General features: G+C 37.4%; 1 protein-coding gene across 1 annotated transcript in view; it reads right to left on the minus strand.

Annotated features, from left to right (window-relative positions):
• Positions 1 to 15,647, minus strand: part of Hsp110 (heat shock protein 70Cb) — a 67,736-nt gene that overhangs the window by 41,106 nt on the left and 10,983 nt on the right. The window contains exon 2 of the mRNA XM_069821624.1: positions 305 to 503. Coding sequence (XP_069677725.1) covers positions 305 to 503 — 199 coding nt within the window. The remainder of the gene's footprint in view (positions 1 to 304; positions 504 to 15,647) is intronic.

Genomic DNA, 15,647 nt, shown 5'->3' on the forward strand with positions numbered 1-15,647 from the left:
CGAATAAACAACTATGTGATGCAAGGATGGAAGGTGAAAAAAGAAGGATAAATATTGCTAACATTCAGCACTGATCTGAAAATTTATACAAATAATGGGTAGAGCATGCGACAGCTCTTCAGATGGCAGAGATAACCTACTGCCCAAATGGCTAAAAACTGGCTAAGGCACAACTGTACGATATGTCAGAACTATGAAACTTCTAATCTACAGGGTCAGACCAATTTTATAATAAAATCTGCAAACTTGAAGCATATCCCATCATAGACATGCACGAAAGGTAAGAACATCAGGGAGTACCAACCTTAATTCCAATGCTGCCATTTTGCTGAGGAACTGCACGATATGGGAGATATTTCAGTTCCTGTTGGACATGTGGGTCATTGAATTTCCTTCCCAATAATCGTTTGAAACCATAAATCGTATTCTTCATATTTGTCACCATTTGATTTTTTGCAGCTACACCTAGAATACGATTCTTCCCACTGAATGCCACACATGATCTGGAAAAAGAATACAGTTATTTGTAATTCAAATGATGACACTGGATGGGTAAATTTGAGAAGTTAACAAGATGATATATTCTACAACAATTTCATTTCCCTTTTATTAATATCATTTATAAATATAACTATTTTAATCAGATAAAAACACCTCCACAATTACCCATTAAAATATGAAAACTCAGTTTCAAATACCCTTTCAACTACAAAAAGACACCTACTGTACAAAAACATACTTAAGCTACTATAAATACTTACTAATTCAAGACAATTCTTTTCGCATATTCACAAAATACAACACAAAAAAGAAACTTCAAAAAATCACTGACACTAAAAAATCTCAACATTTATTAATATTGTATTCCACCCATTTACTATAATACAATACAAAATGTACAATTTACAGCAACAGCTACAGTGTACTGTTCCAACCATAATGCCCAAATAGCAAATTTCCCGAATAAAAAATCCCGTATGCAAAAGTCCATGAAGGGGTAAGGTCAACCAGCGAACTGCTGGCCTCACGTCGATATACCTCAGCAGAGATGAATGATCATCCAACCAGTACGGAGATATTGTGTGGTTAGCAGGATTATTTCTCCAACTGTTATACCTCTGGTTTTAAAAACCATTTATGCTACCTAGCATAACTCCCAGAATTCATTATACACCAGCCGAAATTTCATCAGAAAATTTCTCCTCCATGGGGATATGAACCAGTGCTGAATCCATAGCGCAAGTCCTAGGTATGATGCCTTGGACCATAAAGCTATGGCATGGGACACTATTATCCATTGTTCAAAATGAGTTTGCTGTTAGGCAACCACATGTGAATTAAATTTTTATTACTTATGAATCATGAGGAATCAAATTAATCATTAATGGATATATATTATAAAAGAAACAGTGAACCCGATGGTAAAATTAACCAAGTCTGCAGTAAACTGCAGTATAAATAATGTAACACTCTGGCTATTACACTTGGGCAAGAGAACCAAAGTCAAATAATAAAAAAAATGATGCTCAATCACACTTCCATGCACAAAGTCGTAGAGAGACCCAGACAGAATTATTGAATCGAATTTGAAACACATGGCTCTAGATCACCCTGAATGAAATCCTAGCCCGGTAGCACACGGGTCTATGAAGGAATACATTGCATGAGATGATCTCCAGAAGACTTTGTCATCTACCAGAAAAATAAAATTTGAAGAAAATGTTACAAATAGAGTGACTGCAGAATTTATGTGATATTCCTAATCGGTACATAAAAATGTTACTCCCTCTGTCCCATAATAATTGTCCGGTACACTTTTATTTCTTGTCCCATAATAATTGTCCGATATCCATAATTTTACACTGGCGTTTATATAGGAGCAAAATGAAACACATGAATGAGTAATACAAATGTATTACTCCAGAATCAGTACAAAATTGTCACTCAATTAGCAAAAGAAAAAAATTATTAATCCGGGATCTGTATAAAATGGCCAATCATTGAGCAAAAAAAAGAACACTAATACTATTTGCACAACTTTGTGACTCCAGGATCAGTACAAATTGGCTAGTCATTGAGCCGAAAATAAATACTCCTAGGAGTGCAACTTTATTAACTGCAGGAGTAGTACAAATTGACCAAGAAGTGAAAGAAAGAAAAACATTCTCCTATGAGTAAAGACGAAAAAACTCCCTGTTAGACCGGGAAGGTTGTCATTCCAACAGTTTGCCTAGAACCACAGATCTACTGCTGCCGTGCTACTGTAGCCTCGTCGTAAATGTTCTGAGGACACTCCAAGCGAGATGGCAGGATGTTGAGGTGGTCCAGGTGCCCATTTTGCATATGGGGAATATTGTTGTTGTTCCCGTCATTGACTTTCATTATTTCAATGAGAGGGGACTGCAAGGTGAGGAAGACGTTGAGCTTGTCGAGTGTCAGCTGAGAGAAAGCTGTTTCAAAGCGGCGATCAACTCATCAATAGTTTGTGGAGCTGACTGATGCTGGAGAGACTGAATTGCCCGGAAGTAACCCAGATCTAAAACATTCATATCCAGACTGTTTGGCGGTTGGCACACGAGTTCCAAAGTGGTTCCACTGGCTGCTGCAGCATCCATCCAGGTGCGGTCATTGGGACCGATATGCGGACGGGCATTGTCCTGCTTAACTGACACCTGAATTCTCCCTGGGCGCGGTCCAGGAGGCCATTTTGCATTTATTGCTGGGATTAATTTGGTGATGAGCATGGATCCACTTTCCAAAGATTGCCGCCCCCATTGCCAAATGCAGCGTGCTGTTCTTTTACTGAAATGAAATTTCTCGGCCGCACCTGTTATGGCACCTTTCTTCACTACGTCAACCGTAGTGTTTTTCAACAAAAACTCCTATACCATCTGCAGTTCACTGCCTGTAAGGTTCTTGCTACCCCTGTCACTCACTACCGCCAGTTGTGTTTCCCAGGATGTCCATGTCTGTTTAAATGTACGTACTCACTGCAGGAGTACTCTACTAATGATTTCCAGCTTGCTTTGCTAAACTGGTTTGTATATAGTGCCATACCGGTGAGTTGAAAACAAATACCCACTTTCGGTAATCTTCTGGATGGTGTATGTTGCTTGTCTCAATAAGATCACGTTATTGCTCTGCATAACCTTGTGTACTGATCTACTGCGCATCTCCTCATGCATTCACTTCTCATTTGCCCATTGTCTGTAATTACTGTAATACCATTTCGGCGCACCGGACAATTATTATGGGACAGAGGGAGTAAAAGATTTGTTATTCTATGGTTACACTGAAAGTCTAATGACAGAAATTCATATACTTGCGCCTGTAACAAGGCAAAATATAGAAATTTTAATGAAAAGTCCCATCTGGTTTTTGGTGAGGCCTTCAACTCTTCATGGTAACTGGAATGATAAAATACCATTTCGAAACTCCAATATGATGAAATTTGTGTTCCGCTTCTGTTAATGCTTGTCCTACTTCCTAGGAAAGCACAAAATTCTTACAGTGTTGGGTTTAATGAAACATTAAAAGCAATTCGCAGATTAAGGACTCATATTGTATATTGACATATTCGAGCAGAGGGACTCCAAGAAATGTAAACAAAACCGGAGGACAGAGATGTCAAACTGTTTAAGCACATGATACTAGCTCTTGCTTTGAACACTGTGGAAGATATTCCCAATTACTTTGAAGAACTTTGAGAGCTGCACCACATATCAATCAATCAATCAATCAATCAATCAATCAATCAATCAATCAATCAATCAATCAATCAATCAATCAATCAATCAATCAAAAGAACGTTATGGAGCATGTTGACTCCATGTCGATTTCTCTGTTCTGTCTTTTGCTAGTTCCTCCCTGTTGGTAATTCCCATTTCCATGAATTCCTTCTGAATTTCATCACATATATACATAGGGCAAGAGGGAGAAGACTAGTTGTTCCACCGCAATTTCCAGTTCTAATATGGAATCATTAGAAAGTAATTTTAGCAAACCAAAATCGAACTAATACTGCAAGCAATGGGTGACACAACTGATATCAGCGGCTTCTTGCTATACCCATATCCTATTTTTAGCAAGTCTTGATGGAATTTCAAAAGAAACAGACAGTGAGTACATCATTGAAGAAGTGGATAAATACTCAAAGATGATTATGTCGAATCAGTTCAGAGTACCAAACATACAAGAAACAAACCTAAACAATCATTTACCTAGGTATTTAAGACTTTAGAATACAATTTTACATTGTAATATATATATATATATATAAAATATACGATCATTAGATACAGAGTTATTAAAATGTACATATAGCTGCTGCATATACGGTATATGCAGGCTGGGGAAATGACACTGCACTTATCTGTAGTCGCATTCAGTGTTCTTCCCCACTCTACTCCCCTTGACTTTTCTCATTTCTTTATTTCACCATTTCTTCTTTTCTTTCTTCATTTTTCTCTTTCATTCTTCATTTCTCTCTATCCTCTTTTTTCATGCCCCCATTCCTTGATTTCTCCATTTCTTTTTTGGCATTTCTTTCTAATTTCTTTACGGCTTTATTTTTTCTTTTCTCTTTTCATTTTTTCTTTCTCCCACCATTCCTTAATATCTCTATTTATGGGGTAGTTTGAAAGACGAAGTGTTTCGAACGAATCCGCACACACTAGAGAACTACAGGCTAATATTGAAAATGAAATAAGAATTTCAATTGGTGAGCTTAGAAGCGTGATTAACATATTCTCGCGATATCAACCTTGTACATGAGCGAAAGGACAACACTTTCAACATTTACTATAGACTTCATAATCCATTTTTACTTCCGCCATTGAAGGCAGCATTTCAACCTGCTCATGCTCGACCTGTCGCCCGGGAGCCAGATCTAGGGTTACCATGAGAAGAAATTCTATAGGAGGACATGGAATCTAAAATAAGAGGACATTGCTGAAAAAAGGAGAACTTTTTAAAAATTGGTATGAACAAAATTAAAGATAAAAATAATGGCTCACCTTAATCAGTTTTCTCACTAGTTGCTGGATCAATATTACATCTGTACCCTACTTATTGGTGGAGCCCACTTTGTGCAGAAGAGCCTGAGGAGACAAACTTCTACCTTGTAGGAAATAACTATGGAACTGTTCACAGGATATGTCCTTGAAGTTATATTTCACAATGATAATACCTCTGTCTACGTTAGCATGCGATTTCGTTCTTTTGTCCATTGAGCAGAATTAGGAAAATACTCTCTCAACACTTCCATTGTGACTTGGGATAGAGAAATAAAATTGACATATGTTTAAAAGTTCTGAGAAAGTTTCAGTGTTTGCAGAACTATGGAATTGAAGAATTTGCACCACTGTTTATCTAAAGTTAAATCTTTGTCAAAATTAACTTGATTGACATATTTTTGTACATTACAGAATTGATCAAATAACTTTAAATCATGAATAATGACATTTTTAGAGTGTAAGAATTCAGTGCATGTCAATAGATCATCAAATTTTATGTTTTGTATGTGCTCCAGCTTTAACCATTGAAAGCAGTTAGTCGGTCTGGTTGGCGCAGTTGGTATAGCGCTGACTTTCTATGTCTGAGGTTGCGGGTTCGATCCCAGGCCAGGTCCATGGCATTTAAGTGTGTTTAAATGCGACAGTTCATGTCAGTAAATTTACTGGTATGTAAAAGAACTCCTGCGGGACAAAATTCCGGCACACCGGTGATGCTGATATAACATCGGCAGTTGCGAGCGTCGTTAAGTAAAACATAACATTTAACATTTGAAAGCAGTTAAATTCTTTCATAGGTTTTGACCATTTGTTTAGATATTCTATGCAAATTTCATAGAAATGAATTACATTTTCATGAAAATTTTTACATTTTGTATAGAACCCATTTTCAGAAAATGAATTTAATGACTGTTTATTACTTTTAGTGGGAAGAACTCATTTTCAGCCTATCCTGCAAAGAAACGAGAACTGACATGAAGTCATAGACCTCCACTACAGAATTATGTTCCCTAACAACACTTGAGATTTTAGTGTGGGAGACGTAAATTTTCGAATGAAGAAACCAAAGATACAGTTCTGAGAACTCGTTAAAAAAAAAAAAAAACTTATCATTACTGTCACAGTTTTAGATAGCTGGGGCATAAAATATGATTTCACAGCTGAGAACATTTTAATTAGCCTTTCCAAAGCAGGAAATAAGCTTAACCTTCTTGTTTTAGATGAACTCAGAAGTTATTGATAGTTTATATCAACAAATTCACAGAAGTCCTTCAGTTCCTCTGTAGGAACTGTATAGATTCTGAAATAATTTAAAATTGTTAGTATAATACTCTCCATATCGATAGGAAAACTGTCAGCACCATGTTAGATGCAGTTGTGCAATATGTGAGCAGGACAGTCTACTCCTATGGTGGTGTTGTTTAATATTAATTCTAGTTGAAATGCGGAATGCCGGACATTTTAATTTTTTTTTTAAATGCCTGCCGGACAAGATAAAATAATTAAAAAAGAGGACATGTCCTCCTTTTGCCTGACGGATGGTAACCCTAGCCAGAACATATGCTACCACAGCATATACAGTATATTAAGAACGCTGGTATATCATTACCTTAATTCTAAAAACTCGTAACTCGCTCTGATATTGATGTTCACTTTTTGCGCGGTTTTGAAAGTATATTCACAGAGAGAGAAGGTAAGTGGTTTCGTAACAGTCCAATATTATCGCTAGTATTCTAAATTAAGCTTCACTGCTTTGTCAGTAGATGGATCTGTGGATACACTTTCAAAACCCGCAAAAAAAAAAAAATAATAAAAATCGACGTCCAAGCGAGTTACGAGATTTTAGAATTAAGGTAACGATATACTCTCAATAAAGATATGTTCGAGTTTATTAACATACGGTACTGGAAAACTTGGATTCGAAAAAAAATCTGGATATTGCTCGGAATACTCTATTTTGGATTTTGTACGAGGATCACGGCGTAGAGTAATGTGAGTCGAAGCCACGATCTCGCCTACGATATGAAAGTTCGTCCGTTTTCAATCAAATATCATGTGTTATGTTGAACACACTGACCTCGCGCATTACAGAGTGCTCTTTTAATGCAGAAAATCTTGAAATATATAGTGGGATAAACTTTTCCAGAGAAATGAAAAGAAAGCACTCTATAATAAATAAACTGTACACTATGTGCCACGGTGTATATAATATATTATGATAGTGACGTCACCATTTTAAAATCTTGCATCATTTATTGCTAGCTGCCTTATAAACTTTTCCGAGTTTTTGATTACATAGCAAACACGACAGTCACCTGCACTTACGCAACACTTGATCGAATTTATACAGTTACTTGAAAGCAACAGCACATAATGAATTTTATCGTTCATTACAAACAAAAATTTCACTGCAATCACTATTCTATTTAATTAAACAAATAAATTTCGAATTACTGTATAAGAATGTCGCGTCTTGCAACAAGTTGTTACCCAAGATACCTTTGAAATTGCAGTGAGAAAACTTATTAAAAAATCCAATGTCCGTATACAGCAATTCAGAATATTTAACGGTTCCAAATTCATAGCTAATATTTGGAAATTGGTCCTGAACAGTGCGAAGATAATTTCTCACCAACAAAACAATTTACAAGTAAAATTATGCATTCCATTCTGAAGAATGGGGGTGAGGGAAACGAATGTTATACTGTATGTATTAACATTTACTTCGAAACGAAACAAACTGACAACCAATGCTGAGCAACACTCTGAATACAACAGAATTAACAAAGAAAGCCAAGGCGTGGTCAAACAACGAGAACACGAGAAATGGGATTCTGAACCCATTTTAGTGTAAACAGTATTATTTAATGGTATGAAGAGCACTACAATTCTAACCATTTTCTTTCAGTCATTTTAATGCAATACGAAAGGAAGAATTTGGAATTTTATGGAACTAGTTTCAATTTGTATACGTTTCAAATAGCATTTAAAGGATATGGTATATTCAATTAAACAGGCTAACATTAAAGTATGTGTACTAGTAAAACTGTCAGATCTTATGCTCTGTACGCTCTTTGAATTACGGAATGACAACGGACCAATTACAATTTCATAGACACAAAAAAGTGTTTTTCATTGTCGCATTTGCAACAGACTAATAACAGTAACTAGCATTCCATAACTTCGTTCACTGCCTGAAACAAAATTTCACAGAAATTCCACGTCAACTTAACATTCTCGTTTTCAAAACTCATATACTCGAAATAGTCAACTAATCTAGCATCCCAAATAGCATAATCTGTTAGGTTCGCATTATTATTAGATTAGTATGGCATGTCATTTATTAAACGAATATCAAAACGCCGGCGATATTTTATAATGAGATCTAAAATGTTGAAGCTGTTTCATTCACTTCACTTGCATCAATGTTCTAAGTGTTCTAATTAAAATTAAACGATACTTCCTCCAAATGAGATGACGCTACACAATTTCTTATGAGAATGCGTTTGTCTCCATCCACTTATCCCTACTTCCCAAGCGATCATAACGCCACACGAGTTTTTCCCTGGTCTCATACAAGGAAAGTGAACTGTAAATACATGTCTGACGCAAAATCAACCATTAAAACCGAAACGTAAGCTCATGAGAGGAATGCAGATATTAGCTGCGCTCAGTATAGGGTGGACTGGAAGAAGGGGTGATCTCGTACAAAATATACACAAAAGGGAAGTACTAGTAGGAGTGTTTATGAAATGAATTCCCGTTCAGTGTTTGCAAAACTATCTTGGACTTATTAATACAGAAATATTTATTTTACAGAAATAATAGAAATTTTATACCTGCTTAAATGTACAATATCATTTTGTTATATTTTTATTTATCAGTACATGAAAACGAGGTTTTATGCTGTTGGCAGCTGGAAGGAACAGTAGCTTACTGATCGTAATGATCGTTACAGATGTTCGATGCCTGCCTTTATTAAAGTTGATTATAGAAAACAGTTGCTCACAAATATAAATGTTGAGCCAAACATAGCAATCATTTTCACAGCCAGCCTGTGCAGTCGTGGATATTATTGCTAATGTTTAGTCTTGTAAAACTCAACCAGGCTAGTAGTACTATTCGAACGATCTTTAGCCCTTAGGCCACATTGAAGTTCAATAAGTCCGAGCTGTAAATCGTTAAATGTTGTTTTATTTAACGACGCTCGCAACTGCCGAGGTTATATGAGCACACTTAAATGCAATCGACCTGGCCCGGAATCGAACCCGCAACCTCGGGCATAGAAGACCAGCGCTATACCAACTGCGCCAACCAGGCCCACCTGTAACTTATATGGCATTGTTTCAACTGGTGTTGAATTTATTACGATAACTTTAAACTTCTTTCCAATTAAGACAAGATTTTTAGTAGGTTATTTTACGACGTATTATCAATAGCTTATATTATTTAGCGTTTGAATGAGAAGGTGATAATGCCGGTGAAATGAGTCCAGGGTCCAACACCGAAAGTTACTCAGCGTTTGCTCATACTGAGTTGAGGGAAAACCCCGGAAAAACCTCAACCAGTAACTTGACCCGGGAATCGAACCCGGGCCACCTGGTTTCGCGACTAGACGCGCTAACCGTTACTCCACAGATGTGGACCTTAAGACAAGATCTTGGAACCTAGAATTAAATTCATTCTGAATTTCAATTAATATTTGCACATAATCGTTTAACATGGCTTCATCACGAGCAGTTTCTATCGTTCGAAAGTAAGCCATATTACCTTCCCGAAACTGACTTAAGAAAAGTGTAAATTTACGACTGAAATCCCGTAATTTATTCAACATATCAACACTGAGCTGGCCTTTTCCCTGAAGAGAGATGTTAAAATTGTTGAAGGTTAATATCTTTAGTATCTTTATGTCTGGACTCGTAATGACGCATTATGTTATGTTTCTTTCTACCTTTCAAAATGTTCTGGCAGATAAAGCATTGAGTATTTACTCCAGCAGCTATGAAAAAATAAGCATTTTCCCATGCAACATTGAAAGAATTTGCCTGTTCACTACTTTTCCGTCTTTTAGATTCCTCCATACTGTACTGTAGCAGTAGGTAAAGCAACGTGAAACAGTTACTGAGAATAAACACTGCACTCCACTAGATAGCTGAGTGATCGTTTCCCTCTCCTCTACCTATAGCAAGTCTTGTCATTCTGACTTTATCTTCCTCTCCGATTCGGCGAACGGAAAACACAGCTCTCACGCTCCGAAAGAGCGCGCGCTCGTTGAGCGCTGTTTGTGGAGGTATGCTTTAGAGGATACAACTCCAGTTCCTTAATATCATTACGATATAGGAACATGCTTACTATTCACAAACATCAAATGATCTAACAATAACAACATGATTACACTTCAAGATGTAATGAGGCTTAACGAGGAGAGTCAATTTACATCTCGCACACTGTAAACTATACCACGTAAAAAAGTTGACATTATAGTAAGAATGATGGCAAGAAACAAGAAAAGTAAGAGAGAAATACGGAAGAAATGGATAAAAATTGAAAGTAAGAAGAATATCCTTATGTTTTACGTAAAAATGATATTAACGTCCATCATAAAACTGACTCGGATACTGAAAATCAGTTCAACAGTTCAGGAGAAATCGCCCAGCACGGACAAACATCCGAACTGCTCTTTATGCATATGCTGAAAATTCGTGTTTTTGAGAAAATCTTTAAATATTATTATTTAGTATTTTGTAACAGCAGCACAAAACTTTCTTGGTTAAATCTGTATATTACGCATAAAACTGTTCAATTCCACAGCTCTACTGCCTTATTACATTAATTAACAACCAATTTACGACAAATGGTTCGGCAAGTCTGTAAGCTTTTCCATTAATTATTGTTATGCTCCACAGACCAACTGCCCACTCATGATTGAGCCATTTACTACCCTTATTACAACATACAGTTGCCACTCTGGACTGAACTCCTTTTCATTACGCTCGTTACCAGTACTCGGCCGGTATAGGTACTGACTTATTAGTTTAACAGTGTTGTAATATTTAATATTATTACATATATTTATATAAGATAACTATTAATTATAAACTGTACATTGAAAGCGAAATATTAATTTATTAATTAATGCATCAAAAGACTAATTCAAAAAAGCACGGCTTTACAGCAGAGACCCGCACAACGGCTGAGCCTATGGGCTGCTTCCGCGCTGGGTTTCACAGTCTCGCACGGAACAAGCCCGTGACGTCACTGCATGGGCCGGGCCGGGCTGCCTGCGAAGTGGTATTGTGCGGTGAGCTGGTAACAAGACATAGAGCCCAAGTCTCCTCTTCTATCAGTTACTTATTAATCAAGTTTGCGCGGGCTTGTGTGGTTCAATCAACGATAAGCTACTGTTTCATATGTTTTTGGTTTAGTTTTTTATGTCTGTTTTTCAAGATGAGTCAAAATAATGGTGCATCGCAAAGAAAATACAGTCTCTGTGATGAAGGTTTTCCAGGCTGAGATGCAGTCCACGGCAGGCATCTCAGCCCGGAAAACTTTCATCATAGACACTGAACGTGAAAGCTTAAAATACAGTCTCTCTACAGAAAAAGTGGTAAAGGAGAAAATCGCTGCTAGAGTGTTTAACAAGAGTCGGATGGAAATAAAGAAGCACCATTGGAATAGTTTTTAACGTGTCTGACAGCAATGGAAAATAATCTAATTTCTTATGCGTCCGGTATTCGAGGAACTGTATGTTCATGCAATGGGTTTGACTGGCACCTTATACTGGGTGAACAGTATAGAGCAGAACAGAAGCCTCGCGCGGCCTTGAGTCCCCCACTTCCGCGCGCATAGCCGGCTGGCCAGCCGTGAAACCTGTTCTGCTCTATACGATTCACTCAGTATATTATTTGTCATCCATGTGTTGCAAATCACAAAACTCGAAGTGACGATGGGAAATGTGTACCCATATCGTCGCAAGAATTAACTGAGAAATGTATGCATGGGATTTGCGATCATTTGGAACAGTTGACGATGAACGCTTCCTGGTTCTCGCACGGACATTAAAAAATATTGGAGTTACGTATGGGAAAGTGAGTGCCAAACATGCCATTCCCCATTCGACAAGGCGCAAAATGTTGATTTAATTATTTACACTTTTTGGAAATAAAGTTGTCAGATTGTTTTTGGAGAACTCAAATAGTGTACAAATTTCCTTTAATTCCTGTTGCCACATTTCCAATGAATTGGAATGGAAAGGACTTCCGGGAGAGGGCATTATGACCCAGCCCTACGACCTTTCAAGATCTATTGCGCTAACCCTCGAGCTAGGTGCATTCCCAAACCCACACAGGCTGACTACTCTAAGTTTGCTGCTTATTCAGATTTCGAACAGACCTCACTCACCCCCTCTGTGCCTCGCCAGCCGCCGTTCGGGGAATGTTATGGAATGATAACGGAATGGAGAAATGTTGACGAAATGTAGATACACAATATGGGGCAATGGGAGAACACCGAGAAAAACCCCAACTGCGACTTTGTCCGCCACAAGCAAAAATCCCAGGTCTGACCGGAACTCGAACCTAGACAGCCTGCATGACAGGCTGAAGGTCCGATTACTCAGACCTCGCAGGGGTTTCCAATGTAAGTTATATTACAATAGACGTGAATCAGTGAGAGCTACAGGAAATACAACACGAAAATACCGTCCGACCGAGTAGTTATGTCGCATCTCGTTTCCCCCCATCTATTTCTGCTCACTCCTCTGTAAAGGCTAGTGAATGAGCAGTTAGCCTTTTTCCTGAAAATATTTGCTGTCGGAATTAGAATTCTACGTAAGATTATTCAACTATTTAAAATTAAAAAGAAAGAAAAAAAAAAAAAAAGGAGGGTCCCCGTTAAAAAGTAACTGTCACGTGTTTTCTCCCGTTTATATGACCCTGCGACATAACTACTTGGTTGGACAGCTACGTTTAGTTGGTCTCTGATCCACTGGCCAAGTCAAAACACAACCAATGCACGCAAGCAGAAAAACAGCAGAATGCAACCAACTGGTAGACTGATGTCAGTGCAGTGCTGAGCAGTGCGGTGGGCTATGGTGCGATCGGCTAGGAAGCGACCGCATCAGGCAATGTTGGTCTTGGGTGGGCTGAGCTGCTGACACGTGTGGGCTGGCATTACTGTGAGGTGGTCTATCCTACAATACTCTGCTTTACAGGGAAAAAGATTTGGGACTTCCATGTTTTGATTTCTCATAAATGAAACTATCCTAAGAGTTAGAGTGTGTGGTGGGAATCCCCTCTTTTAGAGGAGAATGATGGGTGGTGTTGTCCAACACAATAGCCACTTTTTATTTTCAGGTAGGTTGATTTTTCATGAAAATATCTGAAAACCAATTTTCAAAACCATCTGAATTAACTCATCATGGCAGTCGGCTTTAGCGTCCTCAAAGTTTTTACTTGAAATACACAATCAGGTACAGATGCCTCAAACTAGCAAGCTGTCTCGTTCGCGCAGGCGCATAGAGCACTTCTCCCCTACCACTGTCCGCCTACTGCTGTGCACTGTGGACAGAACGGTACAGCTCAGTTCTAATAACAGTTGAGAAGGCTGCATAGGGAGGGTACATCTTGAATACATTGTCAAGAGGTCAACTTTTCAGATAATATGACTATACCTGGGTATCGGAGCCTAGGTGGGCCCCCTCCGTTAGCTCTACTACTTCCCCTCTCCAGGCAGCTTCCTAGTTTGAGGCATCCTATCCTTCACATCCGCAGGCGTGCAATTCCATTATCTTCTTCCCTAATGACGCAGGTACACCAAGACAACACGAACAACTCCCATCATCCAAACCCTTTCTGGCAATGTCGTACGTCGTGTGTATCGCATGATGTTTTAAGTAAACAATCTGGTAACGGTACTCTGAAATTCTCAGTTATTTCATTCAATCTCCTTAAATGTTGGTGCCTTCATACTACAATCCTAATGGTCTCCATGATTGACCGCCTCTTATCGATAGAACGAAAAAGAAACTGAATCTGCGACAGTTCTCAGAGTGTGTTTCCTTTATAGGGAAAAATCATCTCTCTCTTGAAGTTTCAGTAGTTTATAAAATTTATACACTTCTCTCCGAACCAAATTGCATGTGAAATTGTCGATTTTTTTTTGAAACTGACATTTTGTTACCAGATTTTATAGGAATTACAGGACATATGTGCACTTTACTCAAGTTTGTCAGCATATTTCCACAGTCCTTGCACCTTCAATAACTGGTTTCTTGACTAACACAAGTTGTTTCTTTACATAATGATAAACACTAAAAAATATTCTCTGTGATTGTTTGTTCAGTGTTCCGATGAAAAGTTGAGAAGTAAAAATGCTGCAACAAAGCACGTGGAGTCGCTTATAATTTTACTTTTATAACCTGACTGATTACAATTGGCACAGATCTTTAACCCGATTCACACGGGGATAGTTTACAGGAGTCAAGTGCTTGAAGCCTCTAAACTTGACGCCATATTTGTGATCACACGGAAACACTGAACTTGAAACCATGTTCCACACGTAAAAAACGCGCACTGAATGTTGTTTGCTTAAGGTACACTGTTTTAAGTTTTTTTTTTTTTTTTTTTTTTTGCGAACCACTTTTACATTAATGTTTTGGACACCTTGTTCCATAAGTTTCGTAACATGTTTATGAAATAACTGCCTCTTGTTTAATTTTAATTATTGTTGAAGTTTTCTCGTGCCGTATATTCCACGGAAGTTAGTATATCTCATGCATTTCTAAAAATAAGGTCTATATATTTATTTTTATTTATTTATTATGACTTACAGGAAAGTAGGTACACAGGTTTGATACCCATCAAAGCACCTTCTTCACATAAATTTAATTTATAATTATTGATAATGATTCACATGGACAGCCGTTATAAAATAGGTAGGCTACTAATAAATGCAACTCATTAGCAATATAAATAAAAGAAATTAAAACATGAAAGAGATGTTGCTTATTATGATTAAACAATCAGAAATTTAATAAATCGATACCAGTAATAAATTGCAGGGCCAAGACAAGGAAAAAGTTTTGATATTTGTCTCGATCTAGAGATATTAAATGCCTAATTTCTACTAGAGGATATTTGGAGGGATATAAAATGGAATTAGTTTGAGTATTTCAACGGAATCAGTATTATTTTTGTTCATATTTTTATGAGAAATATCATCGAGTAAGTCGTTCTTATGTCACTGAGCGTATGAAAACCAAAAATTCATCTCAATAATCTAGTTGGGAACTGGAATGGACAAGGTATTTTGAATATTTTATAATATAGGAACTTAAGGAATTTATTCTGTATCAACTCGATAGAATGAACATTCTTTTTGCAACGAGGATTCCAAATAATTATAGTAGCATATTCCACTTTCTTCTAACCAGGTGTAGGCCTAAGTTAAAAACAGGTGGTTGCTTGAATAATTTTGAATTACAAATCCAAGTGATTTGAGAGTAGGATTAGCAATTGTTAAAATGTGGGGTGTGAAAGTTAAATTAATCTCAAATTCGATACTTACTCGTAAATTAATTAGCTAATAATTTAAACAAACCATACACGCACACAATATCTGTTTACAAGTTGCTCA

The sequence above is a fragment of the Periplaneta americana genome, chromosome 3, assembly GCF_040183065.1.
Source record: "Periplaneta americana isolate PAMFEO1 chromosome 3, P.americana_PAMFEO1_priV1, whole genome shotgun sequence".
Taxonomy (NCBI): Eukaryota; Metazoa; Arthropoda; class Insecta; order Blattodea; family Blattidae; genus Periplaneta; species Periplaneta americana.